This window comes from Artemia franciscana, chromosome 2 (assembly GCF_032884065.1).
Source record: "Artemia franciscana chromosome 2, ASM3288406v1, whole genome shotgun sequence".
In the NCBI taxonomy this organism is placed as follows: domain Eukaryota; kingdom Metazoa; phylum Arthropoda; class Branchiopoda; order Anostraca; family Artemiidae; genus Artemia; species Artemia franciscana.
Window position 1 is genome coordinate 66,924,356 of NC_088864.1, and position 24,278 is coordinate 66,948,633.

At 35.5% G+C, this 24,278-nt stretch overlaps 1 protein-coding gene across 2 annotated transcripts in view; it reads left to right on the forward strand.

Moving 5' to 3' along the window:
* LOC136043987 (proto-oncogene tyrosine-protein kinase ROS-like) overlaps positions 1 to 24,278 on the forward strand; it is a 132,671-nt gene that overhangs the window by 84,915 nt on the left and 23,478 nt on the right. For both annotated transcript variants that reach the window (XM_065729073.1, XM_065729074.1), the window contains exons 22-30: positions 1,680 to 2,017; positions 5,749 to 6,096; positions 7,102 to 7,322; positions 10,428 to 10,576; positions 13,098 to 13,306; positions 14,034 to 14,230; positions 17,516 to 17,702; positions 19,619 to 20,124; positions 21,066 to 21,310. In XM_065729073.1, coding sequence (XP_065585145.1) covers positions 1,680 to 2,017; positions 5,749 to 6,096; positions 7,102 to 7,322; positions 10,428 to 10,576; positions 13,098 to 13,306; positions 14,034 to 14,230; positions 17,516 to 17,702; positions 19,619 to 20,124; positions 21,066 to 21,310 — 2,400 coding nt within the window. The remainder of the gene's footprint in view (positions 1 to 1,679; positions 2,018 to 5,748; positions 6,097 to 7,101; positions 7,323 to 10,427; positions 10,577 to 13,097; positions 13,307 to 14,033; positions 14,231 to 17,515; positions 17,703 to 19,618; positions 20,125 to 21,065; positions 21,311 to 24,278) is intronic.

Consider the following 24,278-nt stretch of genomic DNA (forward strand, 5'->3'; position numbering starts at 1 on the left):
TTCATGAATTATTTTCCATATTCAGTAAGTAAAGAGACTGACTGTGAAAAACGTGTACTTGACCACTTCTAGTGAGATGGATTTGCCCCTGTCCAAATTGACGGACTGACCTATTCAAGATCAGTTCAAATCAGGCAATTTCATATTTGCCAGTCTCGCCAGTCTACGTTTGCCAGTATATTGCTAGTATATTTGCCAGTCAACTAAATTTGCCAGTCTCTTGAAGACGATGATGTTTCTACTCCTGGACGATCAACTGACCCCAGGCCATCCCCCAGTCCTGCTCCCAGACCATCAACCGTCAACCCGAAAGGCTGGTTTCCAAGAATAACCCCAGAAATGATTAAGCCTTTCCTACTAACGGGAAATGTTCACCCAAGCTCTCGTAAGCGCCGCAAAACAGGCAAAACCAGGATACTCACTGACACTCCAGAAAAGGAAGAAATTGAGGGAAAAAATGGAAAGGGAGAGAAAAAACAACCTAAGGAGACGCCCATTCATCTGATGAATTTTTACATCTTGGTTATGAAGACAATAATGATGACCTGCCGTTTAGTCCATCTTCCTAGTCAGTAAGAGATTACCTCCTTCTTAAGTTCCGGCTTAAGAAGGCAACCAGCTGCTATATTGGCTTAATACAGGAGATTGCAGACGGTGAAGCTACGTTTAGTTTCATAGGCAAGAAAAGCAAAAGGTTTGTCTTCGCCGAGGCAGAAGATGTTACAAGTGTGGACTTTTTGGATATTCTCCAAAGTCTGCCAAAACCTTTTTCCTGAGGGGGAATCAGAAGAGTGCAGTTTCCCGTGGAGTGAAAGCTTTGAGCTCAAAGCTTTCACTAGGATTTTGATTTTGATTTTTCACAGCACAATGTGTCTTAATCAAACATGCATATAATTATGTAATTTTCTACGACTGAATTCTAAGTAAAAAACTGTTTTAGAGACAAATTTACTGTTTATACACTACCGCCGTCAGATTTTTGGTAATTTTTCTTAGCTTTTCCGGCTCAAGCCCCAACGTGTCCAAACCAACCCCACTGGGTGGAGTCGGCTTGGACACTTTGACCAAAATTATAAATATAGATTTTGAGATGATTTGAAAAAATCTTACGCATTCCTTATTCTGAGAGGTATCTAGAGAACATCAAATTTCGGGTCTCCATTCATAAACAAATAAGATATCTGTGATCGGCGAATCTTTTCTATTTCAACCCCGACCTACCTTACCTTCTGAATCATCGCGGCGTAATGATTTTTAAGTATGAACCTTTAAATAAACATAGATGGCGGACACTTTTCTTGCTTAGAAGTACCAGCAGTTCGTGTAAGTCATTTTGAATGGATTTTTCACAAGATTTAGATTTCTACCGAGAAATGTAGAGACTGCTAAGATTTTAATGGAAATTAGATTGGTTTTATTCTATTACCTGGCTTTGTTATTGTTTTCTTCCAAACAGTTTCCGTATTCCTGCATTCCCTGCTGTTTTCTTTTGTGTATTGTTGTGCCTTTCTATTACTTTTAATTTATTTGCATTCTATTTTATTTTTATACAGTCATTAAAGATTCACTGATGGCGTTTCAGGCATTGCAACAGTAAGAAATTATTTGATATTTATGTATATATTCCTTAAACTTTGGCTGCTCGAAAATAACGATATTTTTATTTCTTCCTCTTCCAGAACGTTTGTCACCGTTCAATACAAAAATAGAAAAGTGGTTATTATAACCCACAACATGTCTCTTCATTATCAAGAACTTTCGACAGAATACTGTACTGTAAAGCAAGATATTTGCTCCAGTATTATGACTTATGACAATATGAAGCCTGAACTCATTTTTATAAATTGTGATGGCTCATTAATGAAGTCCTGCAATAGAACAATGGTGATGGAAGAAACACTGACTTTCATATTGAATGGTAACCTAATGTCTACTGATAAAAAAGGTTCTGCCAATCTAATTCAGAATGAAACTGTTTATAAGGCTTTGAGCATAGTAGGAACTCAGCCCTATCCCAGTAAGTTTAGATATTTCGAAATTATTTACAATCTTTCCTCTTTTCTTTTCCACTTTCTTTTCTGTTTTGTTGCTTTCTTTTTAGGCTTCAAATTCTTAAATCAAGGACGATACAGATATGCAGAATATACTCATACGTACATGTTGTATTAAATAAGTTAACATTTTATTTATAAAAAAGCCTATCAATGCATCTAAGTGAAGGCAATTCCCTTTTTACTTAATATAAAATTCCTCAAAATTAAAGGTATAAGGTTATACGGCTTACCTCCGAATATAGATTGAGATGAAATAAGACATTCATTATTTGAATTTAATTAAAACGAGTCAAAATGTTTTGATAAATAATATTAAAAACTGATGTTGGAATGAAGCTTTACTACATCTTAAACTCAGATTAGGATACGAAAATTTGTTTCCAAGTTCGCACCTTTCTCCCTATTTTTTAGAAAGTAGTGATTTCTCAGGAAGTCAGAAAATATTGGTGTTTGGTAATTTTAGAGATGTCTTTGCTCCCTCGCAAAGTGTAAGGGTTGAAGGCTATGTAAGCCAACTTTCTAAAAAAAGGAAACGACCAACCTGCCAAGGTCCATGATTTATGAAAAGGAAATCAAACCAAACTAGGAACAGCTTTTCTTCAAGGCTATTACCATACAAGTCGTGAATCGGTGAAGATAATAACTTGAAAATACCTTGAAAAGTTCTAATGATTAAAGAAATGAGACTTAAAGAGCACGTGAACAAAGGTCTTAAAAATAAAGCTTATAACCTGGCAAAGTCTTAAGACCAACTACCCTGGTAAGGCTCAAGATCTATGAAAAGTGAAGTCAAAACCAGACTGGAACCAGTTTTTCTTCAAAGTTTTACATTAACTTAAAAGTACCGAAGAGGGGAAGTTCTAATATAAACCCTAACTTTTTTCCCTCCTGGTAGTCGTCTCCTTAACTTATCGCAACAGCTGCGGTTACCGCTGCAATCGCTTAGTGCTCTGATTGCAGGAAAATTGACTGGTCACTGTTTTTTTCATCCAACGTTTTCTTGTGTTGTATTTTTTCATGTAATCTGCTTGTATTTGACTTTTGTAACCAAATTTAACCCACTGCTTCTTGTTTGTTTAATTTAAAATTTTACACACATAGGTCGTGTCGCCTTTTTCGTACATTTTACTGTTTGACAAACGATCGGTCAAACCGGCAGGCCTACTTATAAATATCCTTATACAATTTCTCTGAAAAACATTCAGCAAATATACCTTAGCCTTTCTAACACTACCTCTTTACCCTCATTTATTTCTAGTCTAAGCGACTTAGTCCCTCTTGACGATAATTTTCGTGCCAATTCTTGCATTCCAAACTCTTAAAACCTCTGAAAGATCATTCATTCCATTAACATTTGTGTCTAAGACGCTCAAATCATCTGTATAATCAAATTCTAAGAAGATTTTACCTTCCCATTTAATGTCATGCTCTCCCTTAGTCTTTGCTGTGTTCCTTAAGATAAAGTCTGGTAAAACAGTCCACATAAATAAGGATAGGATACAACCTTCCTTAACTCCTCATTCCACACTAAACCAGCTTCAAATGCACCCTCTTCCGCAGCAACACTAGTCTTGCATAGATCACTGAATACTTTTATATTTGGTGTAAAATACAAGAATTGGATCTTCACTAGAGCCTCACTACGAGCTGAGTGAAATGCCTGTACATAAGCTACAACACTAAATCACCAAACACAACACTAAATCTAAGTGTGAAAATTTGGCCGATGCACCCCTTCCCTGTCTGAAACCTCACTGTTCTTCTCAAAGAAGTTTATTTACAGCACCTGTTAGTCTAATAGGTCTAATGATGCTAAGTAATCTGCCTCGTTCAGAAATCAAGCTAAAGGCGTCTGTAATTACCACATTCACTCCTATCAACTTTCTTATAAAGGGGTTTTATGAAAGTTTTTCTGAAATCAGCAAGTGCTTTACATCATCTTTGCCCCTATTTAGCTCACATTTATATTTAACAAAATGATCCAGGTGCTTTATTCAACTTTAAAACGGAGGGAGCCACAGAGGGTAAGAGTTACACAGAAAGAAAAGAAGAAAGAGAGAAGTGTGTCGGGAGAAAGAGAGAGAGAGAGAAAGAGAGAGAGAGGGAGGGAGAGAGAGAACGAGGAAGAGAGTAAGAGTGATAAAGAGAGGGAGGACGAGGAAGAGGGTAAGAGCGATAGAGGGACAGAGAGAGAGAGAGAGAGAGATCGGTATATTTAAAAACTATCGTAGCATAGAGCTAAATTCAGTTTTTTCACAAAAATCATACATTTAAACAAAAATCACACACTACAACTCAGCATTAAAAACTGATGTGAAAAAAGACACAAATGAGTTTGCGTATCGATTGGTTCGTACTTTAGGGGGTACAAGTTTATTTCGTAATCGAGTTCGGCTATTGGGAGGGGCTGGTTCGGGTAGTAGTGATCGGTGGCTCTTATTGGCTAGGATGAATTTTCCAAATTGGTGAATAAGGTGTTCCAGCCGGACTTTAAGTGGAGATAAATTTAATTTAGCGAGGGCTTGATCGTAGGGTATGCCACGGTCTCGGAGTATAATCCTTGTTGCTCTTTTCTGGACGCACTCTATGTCGCGTAATAGGTACGCTGTCTGGAGAATGCATTGGAGAAGACAGAGATAAAGAGAGTGGATGAGAGAAAAGAGAGAGAGAGGGTACGTAATCCCCTTGACAAAATTAATTTTCCTCATAAAATCTTTGATTCATTATTTTAGAGGATATAACTTATGAGGTTTAATTCACAATTGTTTTGTTGCTGGCTGTGGCATGTAGTTATGCTTTTATCTGGCCACTGATGACTAAGTATATGCTTAGGCCAATGTGTCTTGCTTGTGCTACCTTCCTGTAAACATTCCATGAGCTTTTTTATTATGCCTGTGTCGGCAACATATCAAATTCTATTCACAAGAATCATTGTCTTCCTTAGAATTAGGGTCGATCAAATGGCTAAGAATTAACAAAGGACGATTCTTTTATCATAGAAAAAGCTTTATATGATTAGTACAAAGGATAATTATTTATTTCAATTCGATTTTTTAGAGCCCATTAAAACAACAGAAGTACTCGAGTACTAAGTAGCGGAATTTTACTGGTATTAAGTTGTGGGATAAAAAAATAGGTACTAAACAAACAGAAACAGAAATGGAAACAACAATAGAAGGAGAAGCTCATAGATGAGTTGAATCATAACCTCTCTTTTTTCTTTCTTTTAATTCATAGCCGCAATGTCAGAAATCGCATTGTCAAAATGAAACTTTAAACTATTTTTAACCGTTCTCTTACATTATGAAAAAAATTTGCTTGAATTTAAGGATATTTTTTTATAATTAAAGGAAAAAGCTTACTAAAAAATGTCATCAACAAAATATTTCAGCATGTATGAATCAGAGAAATATTTTGGGTTACTTTGAACAAAGTTGCCACCGACCGGGTCCCAAAATCTACAAGGGAAAAAAGCTACTTTTTCCGGAGGGGAGGAGGCTTGAAAACATGAATAAGTTAATTATTCCACCATTATTCTGAAATAAAAAACACCCTTAGAGGAATCTATTATGGGATTGCTCTTATTTATTCTGTTTACTATCCCTATTACCACCACCTATCCACTTTTGTGTGCAAGTTTGTAAAAATATCCAAAATATTTTTGACTTTTTCTTATAATTTCCTTCTTTTTCAGATATCAGCTGCCTTTCATCACTCAGTATAAACTACAAAGCTGTTATTACAACCATATCTAGCTACTTTGTTGAATTAAAATTACCGCTACCCGTATACTCCTTAAATTGTAAAGTATCATCTCTTCCGTCAGTTATTTACACAGTCCACTATGGTTCTGTCAGTAGTTGTAATGACTCATATCTTAATTGTGATACTGTCAAAGTTCATACGACGAATACTCGGTTGTCAAACCTAACACCGAACACTGAATACGTTGCATATGTAGTTGTATCAAATTTCTTCTCTGAAAAGATGAGTAAACGCAATTCAGGATATGGGCCAATTACAGTCAAAACAAAGCCAGCAGGTAAGCAGTATTCATATTTACTGTAGCTTTTTAAATCATTAGACTCTGCTAATTTTTCCTCTAGGTTTTCTCTGTATACTGTCTTTTTTTCTTATATATGGTTTATCCAATCATTTTTTCTCATATTAAAAATAAAAAATCCTTAATGCTTACTTCAATGCCTCTGAACTGTCTTTTTTTTTTAAAACAAACATTTTCTTATTTCAGTTTTCTTATTTTCAGTTTTTTTTTTCTTTAAGGTTTTCAAAACACTAGCTGGATTTTGACTGACGCCAGACTTAGGGTAAGGTCTGATATAGGGTTTTCTATTAATCTAGACCTTGCTTGTGCGCAGATGGGAGGAAAAGGGTGGTGGGGTCAGGTAACATCGACCTTGAAACCCTATGTATTTTACTTTTTGTAGGTTCCTGTAATTTCCACATAGAAATAGTTTTCTTACTATTTTGTAAATTTGTGCCCTTTCCGAAGAAAAAAAACGCTTACGTGACCATTTGTATCAACTTAATATGACTTAGGGAAACAAGATCGGTTTCAATACTAACTCGACGGAATCAAAAGGTGTCATCAGCTATAAGGGGTAGGGGGTGAATGTGAGATTTAAATTAATTGATATTTTAGAAGAAAGGGGAGGATTCTTGAATAGCCCTCTAAACCTGAAAAAAAAGGAGCCAGCATATGCTCTGAAAACCTCGCAAATGCAGACTGAGGATTACGTATGGGTCTTCGGCTCTTGCAATATAGCCTTGTGACATTCGCTATTCACAACAGCTTGAGCTTCAGGTCCTCACAAGCCTAATGTTGTGACCTTAGATATCTATTTTTTTTTTATTTCGAATTGAAGTAACCTCGTTCATTCTCGTGGTTTCAAAATTAATTGCCTTAAAATTGTACATTCTTTGTTAAATACTTTAGCTTCAAATTTAGTGGACAGAAATATTTAATCTTGATGGGAAAACAAACACACTTTAATTTATGTAAATTGTTGCTTATCCTGTTTTTTTTCAGCGCCATCTTCTGTAAGAAACATAAGCGCTACGATAGCTTCTCCTACTTCTATAAAAGTGTTTTGGAAGGAACCTGAAATAAAATATGGCTCGTTCATCAAATATCGAGTATCAGTGGAAGCAGCAGCAGTAGAAGAAAGAAAAACCGTAACACAGCAAGCCAGTAATCAGACCTCCTTCTTTGTTGAAGATTTAAACCCATCCACTGTTTATAAGATTAAGGTAATTTTACCTTTATTTTGGAAGAGAATGAAGGAGAGATAGCGAGGGATACTATACTGAAAAGTGTAGAAATGGGCCGAAACGTGTACTATGACTCAAGATCTTAACTTTTAACATATTAATACTTATAAGCATTTTCAGTCATTAAAAATCAAAGGAGAATCTAAAATTTGGTCCTTCTGTATCCGCACGTCACCCTGTAGGGTCTAAAAATAGTATTGGTGCTAGCTGGTACCAGGAACGAATAAATTTAGGATTATCTAAAACTAGGGTATCATTGACCAAAACTAGCAGCTAGTATAGGGACAGAATCTTCCCTGTATCCGGTAATTAATTATATCATTTTAAGCAATGCCGTTACGAAGAGTTTTATGCCTTTCATTTGGGTTGTCCACGCTACTTGTTTTCTTTGAAAGGCATTTGTGCTTAAAAAGTAGTCTTCAGAGGTCTTTTCTGAATTGACTCTGGAAAAATGTCTGTTATCTACATACAAACAATATTGAAGGCAGATTGGTTTACATTCTGCCTTGTGTTTTCATGAACGGTATAAAATACATACTTTCCTTTAGTGCCAGATATTCTTCCCCCATTGTTCTAATATTAGATTCGTTGAATTCCTTTTTATTTTTAAGACTAAAATTTAATCTGGATGTTTAAAAAAAATCAATTAACTATTTTTAGTGACAAAATAACACTGAAACTATAACTTTTCTACAAATAATAGGTCTTTAAGACATCATAGGTCAATACCTATCAACAGAACGTTGAGTTTTTTAAGCAAAACGTTAAATATTCGGCAGTTTTTGCTGGTGGTTAACTGATACCATCCACTTTGGAGGAGTAAGAATAAGAATCATTTTACTGATTCAAGCCGTCGTTTAGAGGCTACCAGTGGGTGTTGTGGGGTGAATTGCCCCACACGCTGGGGCAATTCAAAATTAAATGGTGATATTTTTTTATATAGAAATCGCACATTTTCAGAGCTTCGAGTGCATGTACTTTACAATGTTATATATTTTACAAATTTTGGTAGATTGTAAGTTGCGCTGTCTTGTTCTGACGTCAAAATGATGATTTTAGACGCTCGTAGCTGGTAGACTACCTTCTTTTATGTATACTAAGCTTACCGAATTAGTAGTGCTGCGCAAAAATTCGTACATGATTTTTCCTTCTGCAATCTGCTTAGATTGCCTCTATGGACCAGTAATGCAACTCTGTCAACACGTTATGGAGTAATTAGTCAATTACGTACAGTAGAAAAGCGAATGAGCGCTATATAACACCTCTGGGCAGTAATAGCACTTTGCTAAGTGTTTTCCAATAATTTTTCATGTTATAAATGCTGAGTTTGATTTCGTTTTTAGAAGTTTTTTTTCTTTTCTTTTGTTTTTTCTCGTATTACTCCGTCAATTTTGTGTTTTTTTGCAATATGACGGGAAATAAACATATTCATACATAAACATATTATATATTATGTATTATGTATTAGTAGTATTATGTATGGTAGATTGTAAGTTGCGCTGTCTTGTTCTGACGTCAAAATCATGCTTTTAGACGCTGGTAGCTGGTAGATTACCTTCTTTTATGTATATTAAGCTTACCGAATCAGCAGTGCTGCTCAAAAATTCGTACATGATTTTTCCTCCACTGATAGAAGTATTACGTATCTTATAATCATTGGTAAAAGTCATGTCAGCATAAAAATCAGTTGGCACATTGTTTTTTTTTTATTCTATTTTTGAAATGATTTCAACTCATCAGATAGCTATGTGAATGGTATGTGGGCGTTTTTGATTGTCTATTTTCTTAGTTCGATTATCCAAAAAGTTAGCATATACTATCAAAGTATTGTCCCAAGATACAAGATACTAGGGTATATAGGAGAGGTATATAGGAGTATATAGGAGTGGTATTGACGTTGAAAGTATAGATTCCCACGTTGTAGTGTCTAGGGTTAAGCTGAAGCTAAAATTTAGGAAGAGTAACTACCTTCCAGCAAGCTATGACCTCGGTAGACTACAAGTTGAGAATCTGAGAGAAAATTTCTAGGAACAGTTGAATACTAAACTGGAGAGCATAAAATTTGACAATGTAGAAGATGTATGGAATAATCTTATGAAAATAGTTTGTGAAGTCGCTGATTATTTCTTTGGGAAAAAAGCTAGAAACGCAAAAGTTAATAGTTTTAATAGAGAAGAGGAGGGGCTTGTACATTATTTGACTGATAGATCATGGGAATGTAAAGAAAGCTGAGAAAGCATTAAATTACGAGTTAAGGAGGTGTAAAATCAAGGCCATGGATAAAATTGCTGAAGATCTGGAAGATGGAGCCAAATGGCCTAAATTGGAGCCAAATTTTTTAGAGAGAATAATCAATCTTGACTTGTTCCACTTAAAGATAGGAACGGAGCCACAATTAGTAATGAGGAAAGAGGTAAAGAGAGATGTGCAGAACATTTTGAGAATGTGCTAAACTGTGACAAGATAAGATGTAGAAAAGAAGGAAAAAGTTACTGAAACTTTGGATGTGAAGGAATATTTATTCTGTGAAGAAGAATTAGTGACAGTTCTGAAAGGATTAAATTCTAGCGCTGGCTGCTGCTGACACAATTTTTGGTATTTTCGTCGCCCCTTTACGCAAATATGTGCCTGAACGGACCGTAAGTCGGTCATGAAATCCTAGTGGGTTCCACTGTTGCCTGAGCTATGCATTTTCTAATTCTGTGCAACTCTAAGCCAGCTCTATGTTTGTCAACGCAAAGAAGTATTCTACAACTTGACCATAAATAATATTCCTAAGAACTTAACCAATTTTGCCTTTATGCTAATAAAACCATTGTCATATTTTTTTTTCCTGTGTATTGTATGTTTTATTGTTAAAATGTTAAAGATAATATAACGGCATGCTTTTGAAATTGTGCTATTTTGCCGCTGTTTCTTATTAAAAAACAGCTTATATATGGGTTCCAAAAGAAATGAGACCGAGCCGACCCGCTGGTAGATGGTAATTGGTAAAATACTTCTACTGGCCACAAATGTTAAAACATGTAAGTTGATTACGATAAAGCGTTTATAATTTGTTTCTCTTTTATTTCATTTATGAAGGTTGAAAGCTGTTCTGAAACTTTTGAATGTAGTCAGCCTGCAGTAATCCATACCAAAACCCATCCATTTCCTGGATTCTTGGAGCTGGTTAAGACAGGATCAACGTACATTCAAGCCAAATGGGTCTGTGATTTCACCTTTATTGACAGGTATTTTTTTCTTTTCATATTTGTTCTATGCAAAATTTTGTACAGCTTATTTCCTAAAAAAGGATACTTAGAATTGGAAAAACATAAATTTTTTACGTAATTCTCTGTTTCCCCTTCTCCGTTTTCGATTTAACCTCTATACCACCCTCATTTCTTTCTCTCTCCCTCTTTCTTGATTATCCTATTTACTTCCTTACAGATTCCCTAGTTTATTAGGAAAATAATTTCTTCTCTTTACTTGTTTCTTTCTTTTTTCGTTTTTCTTCTCTGCCCACTATTTTTCAAGTTTTCCTTGTAATTACATGTTTGGTGCCTAGTTTACTTTATTTATGCACTGTTCACTTGTTTTCGTATTATTTTGTTACTTATCATATTGATTGTTGTCATACAGTGTCAACAACTTCTTTGACGACATTGGCTTTGCTTTTAAAACAAATGGAAAGAAAATAACATTGGGCAAAGGTATTGTCCAGTTTAATGAATCATCTTCAAACTGTACTATTTCACTGATTACTCATTCAATCTAATCGAGGTAGGTGACATTTGATTCACTGCACCTTTTCCAATTTAATGCAAATTGGTTAATTCTATCGGCATAAAAATTGGGTGCTCGGGATTCGATAAAGCTGACGAAGATTTTTTGCCTGGTCAGGATTGACTAAGGCTCTATAAGTGAGAAAGTTTTCGAAGCACTTGAAAAGACAGTAGTTGGTCGGTGAGAGGCCTGAGAAGTATGTTGAGTGAGGCAAAATTTCAAAAATTGGATCCTCTACGACAAAAAGAGACGTCCAGGGTGGGGATTGGACACCAATGAGCTACTCAGGCACTTCCTAAAGTCTAAAGCCCACCAAAAAATGCTATGGTTACTTAATGATGGTCAGTGGGTAGTATGATTCACTGTAAATTTTTGGAAGCCAGCCAAACAATCACATCAGAGTCCTATTGTGAGGAAATGGACGAAAAGAACCGAAAATTAAGTCAGCAGCAATCGACAGGGGTGACCCGATACTGCTCCATGACAACACCCGTTCGCACGTTTCAGAAATCACTGTCCTAAGATTAAACAAAATTGAGTGTCGAAGTATTCCCTGACCCACCATCATAGGGAGTTTTAGGAGGGGGCAGAGGGAGCACCTGCCCCGGGTAATAAATTTTAGGGGCTCAAATTTCAATTAAATAATCTAACGGTTATAATCATTTTGTAATTTTTAATTTTTTTATGAAGATAAAATAGGGGGCGCAATTTGCTGTAAGAATAAGTAATTTCAATACTAAATTTTAATTTTTGCCATATCTTCATCACCATTCCTTGACAATAAAAGTAAGTAAACCAAATGTAATTAATATTAACTTTTTGTGACAATTTTTGTATTCAAATTTTGCAGAGGCTAAATTAAGAAAATACAGATTTAAATAATTAAAATTTTTTAATTAATTAAAGTTGTGCTAATCCTTGGGAGACAGGGAGGGGCGCCAATCAAGATTATTCCCTGGGCGCAAGAGAGGCAGGAACCACCGCTGCTCACCAGACTGTTTTGACCTCTAGACAACTGACCATCATCTTTTCAAGCGCTTCGACAGTTTCTCTTTGGTAGAACCTTAGCCAATCCGGAAGAGGCCAAAAAGGCCTTCATCGACTTACTGAATCTCTGGCATTCAATTTTTATGCCGCTGGAATTAATCGGCTTGTGTTGCATTGACAGAACCGCAGTAAATCAAGTGGCGCTTACTTTAAATAAATTGAATCAGTAACCAGTGATCTATTATGCTTGGAGAAGACTTATAAAATCGGAAAGAGCTTTTGAAACAACTTATTTTTAATAAAGACAGTAAAGTTACAGTAGAAATAGACACTAAAAATTTACAAGGAAAAAAGAAATAAAAAGGAATAATGACACGACAAATTACATTTTCAGAATTAAAAGGAAATGTTATAAAAAGAAGAAAAATAATTAGTTAGAAGCGTTAAAAAGCTGGGTAGAGTAGACTAGAGACCTAAAGTAGAGAGAGACCTATATAGAAATCTTCATTTTACTTCTTCAAACTAAGCTATAGACGTTTGGTTCTGCAGAAGTTTTTTAACGATGTTTTATTGTGGAAAATATAGCTATTCGTCTTTTTTCTTTGGTTATTTTTTCGTTGAATACATCTCTTGTACATTTTCAAATATTGCTGCATTTTTATTTTGATAGTTAGAAATAAAAAGGCAATAAAATTCACCTCACTTGTTGAAATTCTTTTCAAATTGTATAGTTTGAAGTTTCAAAAGCTCCTAAATTACTACTTTGCGTTTCAAAGTCTATATTCCAGCCTATTTATACGAGAATTGGCTAAATTTGAACTTTTTGCTGAAAATTGCTCCATAAAAGCAGAAAAACTGAAAGAAATCGGGTTCGAGTCCTTCAACTAGTGATTTTTTTTTTTTTTACATTGATAATTTACAAGATTAAAGTCTGAAAAAACAGGAAAAATATAGGAAGTCACATCCTCAAATCATTAATCAATGTTTTAACATTTATAGCTATGTTATCCAATACCGAAAGGGCACCCAATATACAAACGGTACACTATTGCGAAAAGTCTTACGAGAAAAAACTGAAGAAGTTTTCTTAGAGGTGAATGGCTTGGAACCTAAGACGAAATATGCGCTTGGAATGCTGATCTATTATAAACCTTTCCAAACCGAGTTTACTTTCCCAGAGGATGAAACACTCAAAGTTCAAACAAAAGGTATATGATCTTTTTAATTAGTTAAATGGTAGGCTATAATTTAGGCTATTTTTGCTCCTGGTATATATTCTTGTCAAAAATCATAAACCTTCCGGAACAGGGAACTAAAGCTAGTAAAAACTATAAAGAAATTGCAAATCCTACTCATAAGTAAATGAAACTCTCAAACAAAAAATAATATATATATATATATATATATATATATATATATATATATATATATATATATATATATATATATATATATATATATATATATATATATATATATATATATATTATGTATCTTTATATATATATATTTTTATCCATTGAGGCTATACAAAAGAATATTACATCAAGTAGCAAGTAGCCTTGCTTAAAAAAATGCTTGGTTATCAACACCAGTTTTCATCAGGTTATAGGGATGTTTTTGCTTTGATTCTTTTAACCCTTGCCACTAACTCACCTATAGAATTATCTGGAACATTTCAGAGATACAGCATCTTTGATATTATGCCAAAATGTAAGATACGAGTCTCAGGCAAACTTTCCTGTGATAAAACTTGTATGTGATAAAACTCTGAATTGGGTGTTTGTACCGCATAGGGAGTAATGAAATTGTCTATATGGTTTATCGTCTATGGATACTTTAATTGCTTATTGTAATACTCTATTAAGAATCTACTAAATGCTTTTGTTTTGTGTTATCTATAATCTCAGTAATATATGATTTTTTTCCAACAAGCGGATATTCCATTGCCTCCTAGTCGCCCTAGCATTATAGAAGATATTGGTGTCTTACGCCTAGTTTGGGATCCTCCAAAAGATAATGGCGCGGTCATTGATAGATATGAAATTCAAGCTAGAGCTGATGAATCCTCAGACTGGGATACTCTTGAGGTGGTTAGAGACTCGAAGTGGAGAATTACTTCAAAGTTTCAGGTAATATCTTCCTCATGAAATAATATTAATTGTGTCAACTAAGCGGTGATGGTGTGATGTTTTTTTTTTTTTTATTAGCTATTTAGCTTGTTCCCTAATTTAGCTCATTCTCTTCCTAAATAGTCCTTAACTTTTTTGCCAAATAAAAATTATCCTGTGTTTAAGTGTTGTTTTAATTTTTCGACTTGTATGGAACGGTAAGGTCTATGACAAAAATATTAAAATATTGCCAGGTTTGTCTTTTGCCCCAAAGTTCGGAGCTCTGGCTAATCCCGGGGGTATGTTAAGTTCAATTCCACACCAGCAGCGATTTTTTCTAGCAATTATATCTATTTAGTAAATTGTGGAACTGTTTGTAGTTACTTGTTAGTAGCAATATATATATATATAAACTTTAAAAAGGACTCGTTTGACTGGAAATCGAAAGCGCTAGTGCCCTTTTTAATAGTCAAAAGTGATTGGAGGACAACTAACTTTCCTCCCACACCCACAATTTCCCCAAACACATCCAATCAAAATTTTGAGATAGCTATTTTGTTCAACGTGATTGAAAGGTCGGGAAATAATGTCCTTGAGGATGACAAATCCCCCCCCCTCTACAGCCCTCAGGATATGGGTTATAACTTACGTCCTGTGGGCATATAAGGTGTATATAGAAAGGGTGATCGTAAAAACTCGGGAATGGAATGATTTTATTGGAAATCAGATGTTCTAGTGTCCTTTTTGAGACTCAGAGTGATCAGAGAGTGGATCATCCCCCCCCACACCTTGCATTTTCTTGATATGCGACTGATGGAAATTTTCAGGTGGCCATTTGTTGTCGTAGAAACTTTGGACAGAGCTCATTCGATTGGAAACTGAAAGCGGTAGCGCTCTTTTTAGAAGTCAACAGCGATTGGAGGGCAACTTACCCCCCTCCCACGCACACTATTTATTCAAACACATCCAATCAAAATTTTGAGATAGCCATTTTGTTGAACCTAGTTGAAAGGTACGGAAATTATGTCTTTAATTTTGACAACACCCCTACAGCCCACAGGAAAAGGGTCGTAAGTTGTGCCCTGAGGATTTATAAGGTATATATAGAATGGGTGATCGTATAAACTTCGGAGGGGGATCGCTGGATTGGTAATAAAAAGTTCCGGTGCACTTTTTAAGATTCAGAATGATTGGTGGGTGGGTACCTTTCCCTAACCCTCGTATTTTCCCGAAATGCACCTGATAGAAATTTTGAGAGGCATTTTGTTGTCTTAGAAACTTCAAAAAGAGCTCTTTCGATTGGAAATTGAAAGGGCTAGTGTCCGTTTTTATAGTCGACAGAGCTTAGAGGTAAAACTACCACAAATCACTGTCAATAAATAAATGAAACTCAAAACGAATAGAAATTACAATAAGTCAAACTCAAAAAAAGAAAAAATTAACATGAGTAGGGCTGATAACCCCTATGTCTTCCCAAGACCAGAGCACAATTTGCGCTTTACCGAAAACAAATTATGTTTTAAATTTTTTCACCTTTATTACTTTCATAAATGAAAAATTATCAAAACCTTAACGAATAAATGTCAGTATATGTCAATTTAACTGACGACCCACGGTCATTTGTCTTTTTTCCGTAAAGTGCAAATTGTGTTTTGGTCTTGAGAAGCCATAGGGGTTATCAGCCCTAAACATGTTGATTTACGCTCGTTTTGGGTTTGACTTGGCTATCTATTGTAAACCAGCTACTAACCTTATTTCCTGCTTTAATCGCAGTAATATTGTGATGGTAATTAGCGCTAGGTTACTCTACTTTATTTAACTAGAATAGCATACGAGGTTAGGAATTTCGCTAAAGCTCTTCTATCAGCTGAGCCAAACAACTCTTTATAATCTTTAAGACTGAGGTCTACTCTGAGGCACAAGACTGAGGCACTTCTCAATTATTAATCTAAGATTGAAAATTTGGTTGACACATCCTCTCCCCTTTCTAAAACCACACTGTTATTCTCTTAAAACTTTTCCTACAGGTTCTCTGAGTCTAAAAATTATCATTATACTAAGTAATTTGGTTCCTACAGAAGCCAAGCTAATGACACTATAATTAACATATTTAGTTTGATCACCTTTCTTGTATGGGGATTTAATAGGAGCTTTCCAAAAATCTCTAGGTACTTCCGCTTAAAAAAAAAAATCATATACCACACTATCAACACCTGAGGCTTTATTATTTTTAAGGCATTTAGCGCTGTCTCTACCTCTTCTTCACAAAAAAATCTTCTTCGTATCCAAATTCTGACAAATTTTTTCATTCTTTTCTATATGATTTCCTATTACTATCATTGTTTAACATATTCTCAACATGTTTCGCTTATCTCTCTTTGACACTCTTCTCATCACTAATTATAGCCCCATTCCTATTTTTAACGAATTGATTTCACCACGATATTTTGACGTCATGTTAGTAGCATCGAAACACACCGACAACTTTTGAAATGAGGCAAAACATCATCTTTGCAAATAAGGGCTCTGACATTTATGAATTGACAAATAAAGGACTTTATAATATTTCAGACAGCTACCTCAAACATGGTGGGATGAAGGAGGGGTGTTTGCCAGTATATCTGTCTCAGGTAGTTAAGCACTGCAATGTCTTTTTAATAGTATTAGGGAATAATAATAATAACAATACCAAGTCAATCAAACGAGTATAGGGAAAAATTGGAAGTACTTCCCAACTTAAGTTCTGCAGACAGGATCACCCACCCCTGTGTAATTGACCGGAGTCAACTGAACAAGTACATTATTAACTTATTTACTAGCCTCAGCCTAATAATCCTGACATCACTGTCGCTAATAGCAGTAGCAGCATTTGCAGTACAAAGTCAGTATAATGAATAGGGTAATTGACAGTTCATCGTTAAGGTTTTTCAACTGAAAGTAAGGAGTGACAATAAAACTTAAAACGAACAGAAATTACTCCGTATATGAAAGGGACTGTTCCCTACTCAACGCCCCGTTCTTTACGCTAAAGTTTTTTGCGGTTTTAAAAAGTAAAGTTGAGAGAAAGAGTCGAACTGGGATCACCCACCCCTATATAATTAACCACAGTCAACTGAAGAAGTACATTATTAACTTATTTACTAGCCCTGGTCTGATAATCCTGCCACCACTGCCGCTAATAGCAGTAGCAGTATTTTAAATACAAAGTCAGTATAATGAATAGGGTAGATAAAAATAAATTAACTGGCAGGGCAGAGAGTGTGCTAAAAAAGAAACAAATAAACTTATACAAACTTATTTCTTCAGGAGGGATTCGTTTTCAGAGTGCGAGCTCGAAATGGCATTGGGTGGAGTTTCCCAAGCCCTGAAAGTGAAGTATACAGAGGTGCAATAACGCAGCAGGAATATGTTGCTGGTGGCAACAATGTCTCATTGATTGTATCATTGACTGTGATTCTTTCTCTCCTGACGTCAGTTCTTGGAATATGCTTTGGTAAGCGAAAATATTTTTAATGCAGAATGGTAAGCTTTTGTAAGACGAAACTGTTTAGATTTTTGAACTCAGTTAAAATTGTGTTACGTTTATTGTAGGTCTGTTCTAAATTATGAGATGTTATTGAAATTGTATATACTGATGGTTGGGGGGAGGTGGTTCTTTCTAGCCCAACCGTTTCCTGAAATCTTGAAATATTGAAGAGTTTTTAGTAATTTACTTTTTTAGTATTATTAGCCTGTTTGTTGTTTACTCTATTTTACCTCTAACTTAAATGCTTCTCACCTAAATAGATTATGTTGTTTCTCTACTGGCGATACTGGTCAAGTGGTTTTAGTTTCTTATTGTTTTGTCTCTTTTGTTTTTTTGAAGTGTAATACAGTATCGATTGAAATGCAGGGCAATTGAATATTTTTCTTTTTCTTTTCTTTTCTTTTTTCTTTTCCTTTTCTTTTCTTTTTTTCTATTTTACTCTTCTTTTCGTATTGTTTTGATTTGTGCGGGTATTGTGGTTGTAAGCCCAACAGTTTTGTTTATTTATTTTAGTAAGCCCATCTTTCTCTCTCTCTAGTGGAATGTAGAAATATGTAATATTTTAACCGGGCTTATGAGTCTTAATTTATCTGAAATGTTATCCATAAGTGACTCCGATAATAGAACAGGAATATGAAAAATCTTCTGACAAAGAAAAGAGCAATAAATCTAGGTCATGCCTGCTAAACTTAAATTTGTAGGATTTATTAAAGAAAAACCTACAACCTCAAGAAAAGGAAGATAAATGGAATAATCACTTGTGCTTTCTTTAGTACAGTAATAAGTACCTACGTATATCGTTATCTCAAAGCACAAGCTACATTATAAACTGCTTATTATTACTGTATTACCAAGAACACTAAATCGGAGATATGACTTGACACAGATAATTAGTGGGGAATTTAGTAGATCTTTTCTTATACCAACTCCGTTTCTGGGAATTTTACTGTCTGTCTATATTTGGTGATCGTCCCTGGATTGTATTTGGAAAAAGGGGCCTTTAAAGTTACCTTCTCTTGTAAATCTAAGGAGTCGTGTTTTTGCATAGTTTTATTCATATAGTCCTCATGTTGGTTTCTTTAAAATTTAACCTCCCCCACTCTCCACCGAAATGAGTTCATCTATGCATACCTTAATTAGTTTTTCTATCGCCTGCCAATGAATAACTTAGACTAGAATTTTGCGTAACGTTGCTAGTAAGCTTTATCGATTTTTTTTTCATGATTGTATTTCGTCATCATGACGAAATCATACCGGAGCCGATGTAGAATTATTCGATAGGAATGATCTCGCAACGCTGCGTGAACTTTATTTTTTTTTATTATGAAAAACTTGGATTAAAAGATAGTATTTACGATCTTTCATCTTTTGTGTTATAGAATTTGCTCAAAATTTCGAAATATTTACATATTTTTTAGTTGGATATCTTGAGTAGGAGTTTTGAGCTCTAGAAGCATTAAAAAGTCTTTAATTTAGTACTTGAATTCATTTCAAAATCGAGTTTTGGGGTGCAATGCTGTAACTGGTTGCACTCGCTTGTTTTGTTTCTATTGTGAGTTTTATTTAGTACAAAAACAGACATCCAAAGTATGCAAATAATTCATGAAAAATGGGTGAAAACTAGTATGTTTTTTTCCCTTTGCTGTAATTAATTTTTCAGTATTAATTTTTCCATTTATTTTTTAATATTTCCTTACTTGTTCGTATTTGATATTAGTCTTTAAAGCAAAACTGCAAAATAAAAGATAGTAAATTTGGGATTTAACAGCAAATTATTTACTATTTTAAATACCTCAATTATCAGGTTACTAATTATCGTAGTTATTTTCATATGTAATCCATAATTGTCCCAATTTGTTCTTTATCTCGCAATATTCTTTTAGCTATGACTTACTGTCGTCGTCAGAAATACTTTTCATCAATAAGCAAAGCGCCAAATCATACCGGAGCCGATGTAGAATTATTCGATAGGAATGATCTCGCAACGCTGCGTGAGCTACCTCGTTCCCACACACAAAGGATCAATTCACTCTACAATGCCACTGATTCACAGCTATTTTCAAATTTAGAGTTCTTACCTCCACTTATCAAAAGGGACGATGTTGTTCTAACTAAATTTCTTGGTAGTGGAGCATTCGGTGAAGTATTTGAGGGTGTTGTGAGGTTTGATAGTGATAGCAAAAAAGTGGCAGTCAAGACATTAAGAAAAGGAGCGACTGAGCAAGACAAATTAGAGTTTATAAAAGAAGCAGAATTGATGGGGAAATTTAGACATGAGCATATTTTAAAAATGCTTGGATATTGTTTCGATGAGGAGAATATATTTATTTTAATGGAGCTGATGGAAGGAGATTTGCTGACATTTCTTAGAGGAAGCCGTGCTTCAGAAGTAAGTAATCATGTCACTAGGATTATTTGAATTATTTATTAGAGGCCTTCTGTCTACCTCTTATATGTCTCTCTCTCTCTCTCTTCTTTCTTTTCTTTCACTTTCTCCCCTTCTATCTTTTTCATTTTTCTCTCTTTGCTTGTTCACCTTTTTGAGACTTTTTTGCCTAAAAGACTAAAGAGGCCTTCTATCTACCTCTTATATATCTCTCTCTCTCTTCTTTCTTTTCTTCCACTCTCCCCCCTTCTATCTTTTTCATTTTTCTCTCTTTGCTTTTCACCTTTTTGTGACTTTTTTGCCTAAAAGACTGAAAATTTACTACTAAACTAGTCAATAATATCATCACCAAATAGGTGTCCTTATAGTCGCACACAGGATTGGCCTTTAGAAGAAAAGGGAATGAAATGTTAAAAATTGTATTTTAGGCCTCTATATTTTCATTTTTCCTGTCCACGTTTTTCAGACCACTGCCAGTTGTGGATTCCACCCCCAAGGATCATCCTTATGATGACCTGAAACAATGACTTCTACTTTAAATGAAGATATGACCACTTACAGTCCACTAAAATCTAAAAAATGTCAACAGTCTATGAAAATATTCTAGTGAAGTCCACGTACTGGAAAATTTGAAAAGTTCAGAATTTCTAGGCTTTCTCTAATCTCTAATGTGTAATTACTCCAATGTAGATATTGTTGAAGAACCAATTACCAGCGACGATTAAACCCCCTACCCCTCTAAAAAAAGAAGAGAATACTAACAACTGACTACGACATACCAATAACTGATGGTAAAAAGGTCCTGGCTTAAGGATCATGAAACGGAACACTACTTGCATAGACCATGGAGTCTTTTTTGCTGCATTTTTACCTTCTGCCTTTGTGGCAGAAGGTAATCTCAGAACCTATTTATAGTTCTGGTAACATTGTTTTGTTTTTTTCAGCTTCGGACTTCGCCTTTGAATTTAATTGATTTGGTGAATATGTGTATTGAGGTTGCTCGAGGATGTTGCTATTTAGAAGAATTGCATTTTGTTCATCGAGACTTGGCTGCGAGAAATTGTCTAATTTCAACAGCAACTTCACGAAGTGACACAAGAGTAGTGAAAATTGGAGATTTTGGTCTTGCTAGAGACATCTATCGTAACGATTATTATAGAAAAGAAGGAGAAGGTCTACTTCCTGTAAGGTAACTAACTCATATTATTTGACAAAACCTTTACCCCACTGCTAATCATTGAAAATTATTTTAGACTAGAAAATATAAAATTACTACTACTATTAAACAACAAAGAGAGATAAAACTCTACAAAAAAAAAACCTCAAACGAGACTAAGGCCAGTAGGGAGGAAAGACTAAAACAACGCGGATATTTCGCCTGTGTCCAAACTAGGCGTCCTCAGCACAAGATAAAAAGAAAAAAAAACACTTTTAACACCTTTTAACACAACTTTTTTTTTGTGGAGTTTTATCTCTCTTTGTTGTTTATTGTCATGTCTGGCCAGTTCGGCTTAAGAACTCTCATACTACTACTATTGATAATTCACAGCAACCACAAGCCCCCTGGGGCCAACCCAGCTGTGCCCGCTTTCCTCCATATCAATTTGTTCCCCTTTTAACACCCTCTCATAAAGATATAATTTTCTTTAAACCCTTTCCTGCGATCCTTTCCTACCCCATTTGAGAACAACAACTGCTTATCGTTTAGCCCTAGAGGGATGGTTGAATAGGACAATGTTTGGGAATTTGTCATCCTTCGTCCGTAAAATTTGTCTTAATTATCTCAACCTTTCTTTCATTATAACCCTAATAAGTGAATTAAATAAAAAAAAAACATGTTTTTTTAAACTGCAAGTAAGGAGCGACATTAAAACTTAAAACGAACAGAAATTATTCCGTTTATGAAAGGGGTTGTCCTCAACGCCCCAGCCTTTACGCTAAAGTTTGACTCTTTGTCACAACTCTACTTTTTAAAGCAATTACAAAAATGTAGCGCAAAGAGCGAGGCGCAAAGAGCGAGGGGACAACCCTTTCATATATGAAACAAGAGCTAAGAGCTCATATGGCACTTGTGACGAGGTCGGAAGAGCCGAGAGCTCATATGGTACGAGGTCGGAAGAGCCAAGAGCTCATTTGGACGAGGTCGGAAGAGCCAAGAGCCAAGAGCTCATTTGGCACTTGTGAGAAGGTCAGAACCTAAAGTTAAACTTTATAGCACAAGATCCTTCTAAATATCAAATTTCATTAAGATCTGGTCACCCTTTCGTAAGTTACAAATACCTCAATTTTCAAAATTACCTCCCCCCTCCCAATTCCACCAAAGAGAGCAGATCCGGTCCAGTTATGTCAGTCACGTATCTTAGACAGGTTTCTATTCTTCCCATCCAGTTTCATCCTGATCTCACCGCTTTAAGTATTTTCTAAGATTTCCAGTCCCCCAACTGCCCCCCCCCCAATTACGTTTGATCCGGTTGAGATTTAAAATAAGATATCAGAGTTACGAGGTCCTTCTAAATATGAAGTTTCATGAAGATCCGATCACTCCTTCGTAAGTTAAAAATACGTTATTTTTCTTATTTTTCAGAATTACCCCCTCCCCCCCCGCAATTGAGCGGATCCATTCCAATTATGTAAATTACATATGCAAGACTTTTGCTTATTTTTCCAACCAAGTTTCATCCCAATCCTTCCAATCTAAGGGTTTCCCATCATTTTAGGTCTCCCCACCCCAAACTTCCCCCACTGTCACCAGATCCGGTCAGGATTTAAAATAAGAGCTTTGAGCCACGATATCCTTCTAAAAATCAAATTTCATGGAGATCCAATCACCCATTCGTAAGTTAAAAATACCTCATTTTTTCTAATTTTTCAGAATTAACCCCCCCCCCCCCCAACTACCCAAAAGAGAGCGGATCCGTTCCGTTTATGTCAATCATCTATCTAGGACTTGTGTTTATTTTTCCCACCATGTTTCATCCCGATCCCTCCACTCTAAGTGTTTTCCAAGTTTTAGGTTTCCCCCTCCCAACTCCCCGCCCCCATCACCAGATCCGGTCGGGATTTAAAATAAGAGCTCTAAGACACGATATCCTTCTAAACATCAAATTTCATTGAGATCCGATCACCCGTTCGTAAGTTGAAAATACCTCATTTTTCTAATTTTTAAGACTTACTCCCCCCCTCCCAACTACCCCAAAGAGAGCAAATAAGTTCCGATTATGTCAATCATGTATCTGGGACTTGCGCTTATTTTTCCCATCAAGTTTCATCCCGATCCCTCTACTCTAAGTGTTTTCCAAGATTTTAGGTTTCCCCCCTCCAACTCCCCCCAATGTCATCAGACCCAGTCGGGATTTAAAATAAGAGCTCTGAGACACAATATCATTCCAAACATCAAATTTCATTAAGATCCAATCGCCCGCTCATAAGTTAAAAATACTTCATTTTTTCTATTTTTCCGAATTAACCGGCCCCTTCTCCCCCCCCAGATGGTCAAATCGGGAAAACTATTTCTAATTTAATCTGGTCCGGTCCCTGATACGCTTGCCAAATTTCATCGTCCTAGCTTACCTGGAAGTGCCTAAAGTAGCAAAACCGGGACTTTAGGTTTTCCCCCTCCAACTCCCCCCAATGTCATCAGATCCGGTCGGGATTAAAAATAAGAGCTCTAAGACACAATATCATTCCAAACATCAAATTTCATTAAGATCCAAATACCCGCTGATAAGTTAAAAATACTTCATTTTTTCTATTTTTTGCGAATTAACCGGGCCCCCACTCCCCCCCAGATGGTCAAATCGGGAAAACGACTATTTCTAATTTAATCTGGTCCGGTCCCTGTTACGCTTGCCAAATTTCATCGTCCTAGCTTACCTGGAAGTGCCTAAAGTAGCAAAACCGGGACCGACAGACAGACCGACAGACAGACCGACAGACAGACCGACAGACAGACCGACAGACCGACAGAATTGGCGACTGCTATATGTCACTTGGTTAATACCAAGTGCCATAAAAATTTCTGTTCGTTTTAAGTTTTAATGTTACTTACATTAAACTTTAATGTCCTTACTTCCAGTTAAAAAAAAACTTTTTTTTATATAATTTCTGAACGATTTTGAATTAATGCATGTTTTGATTTTGGCTCACCGCACATGAAT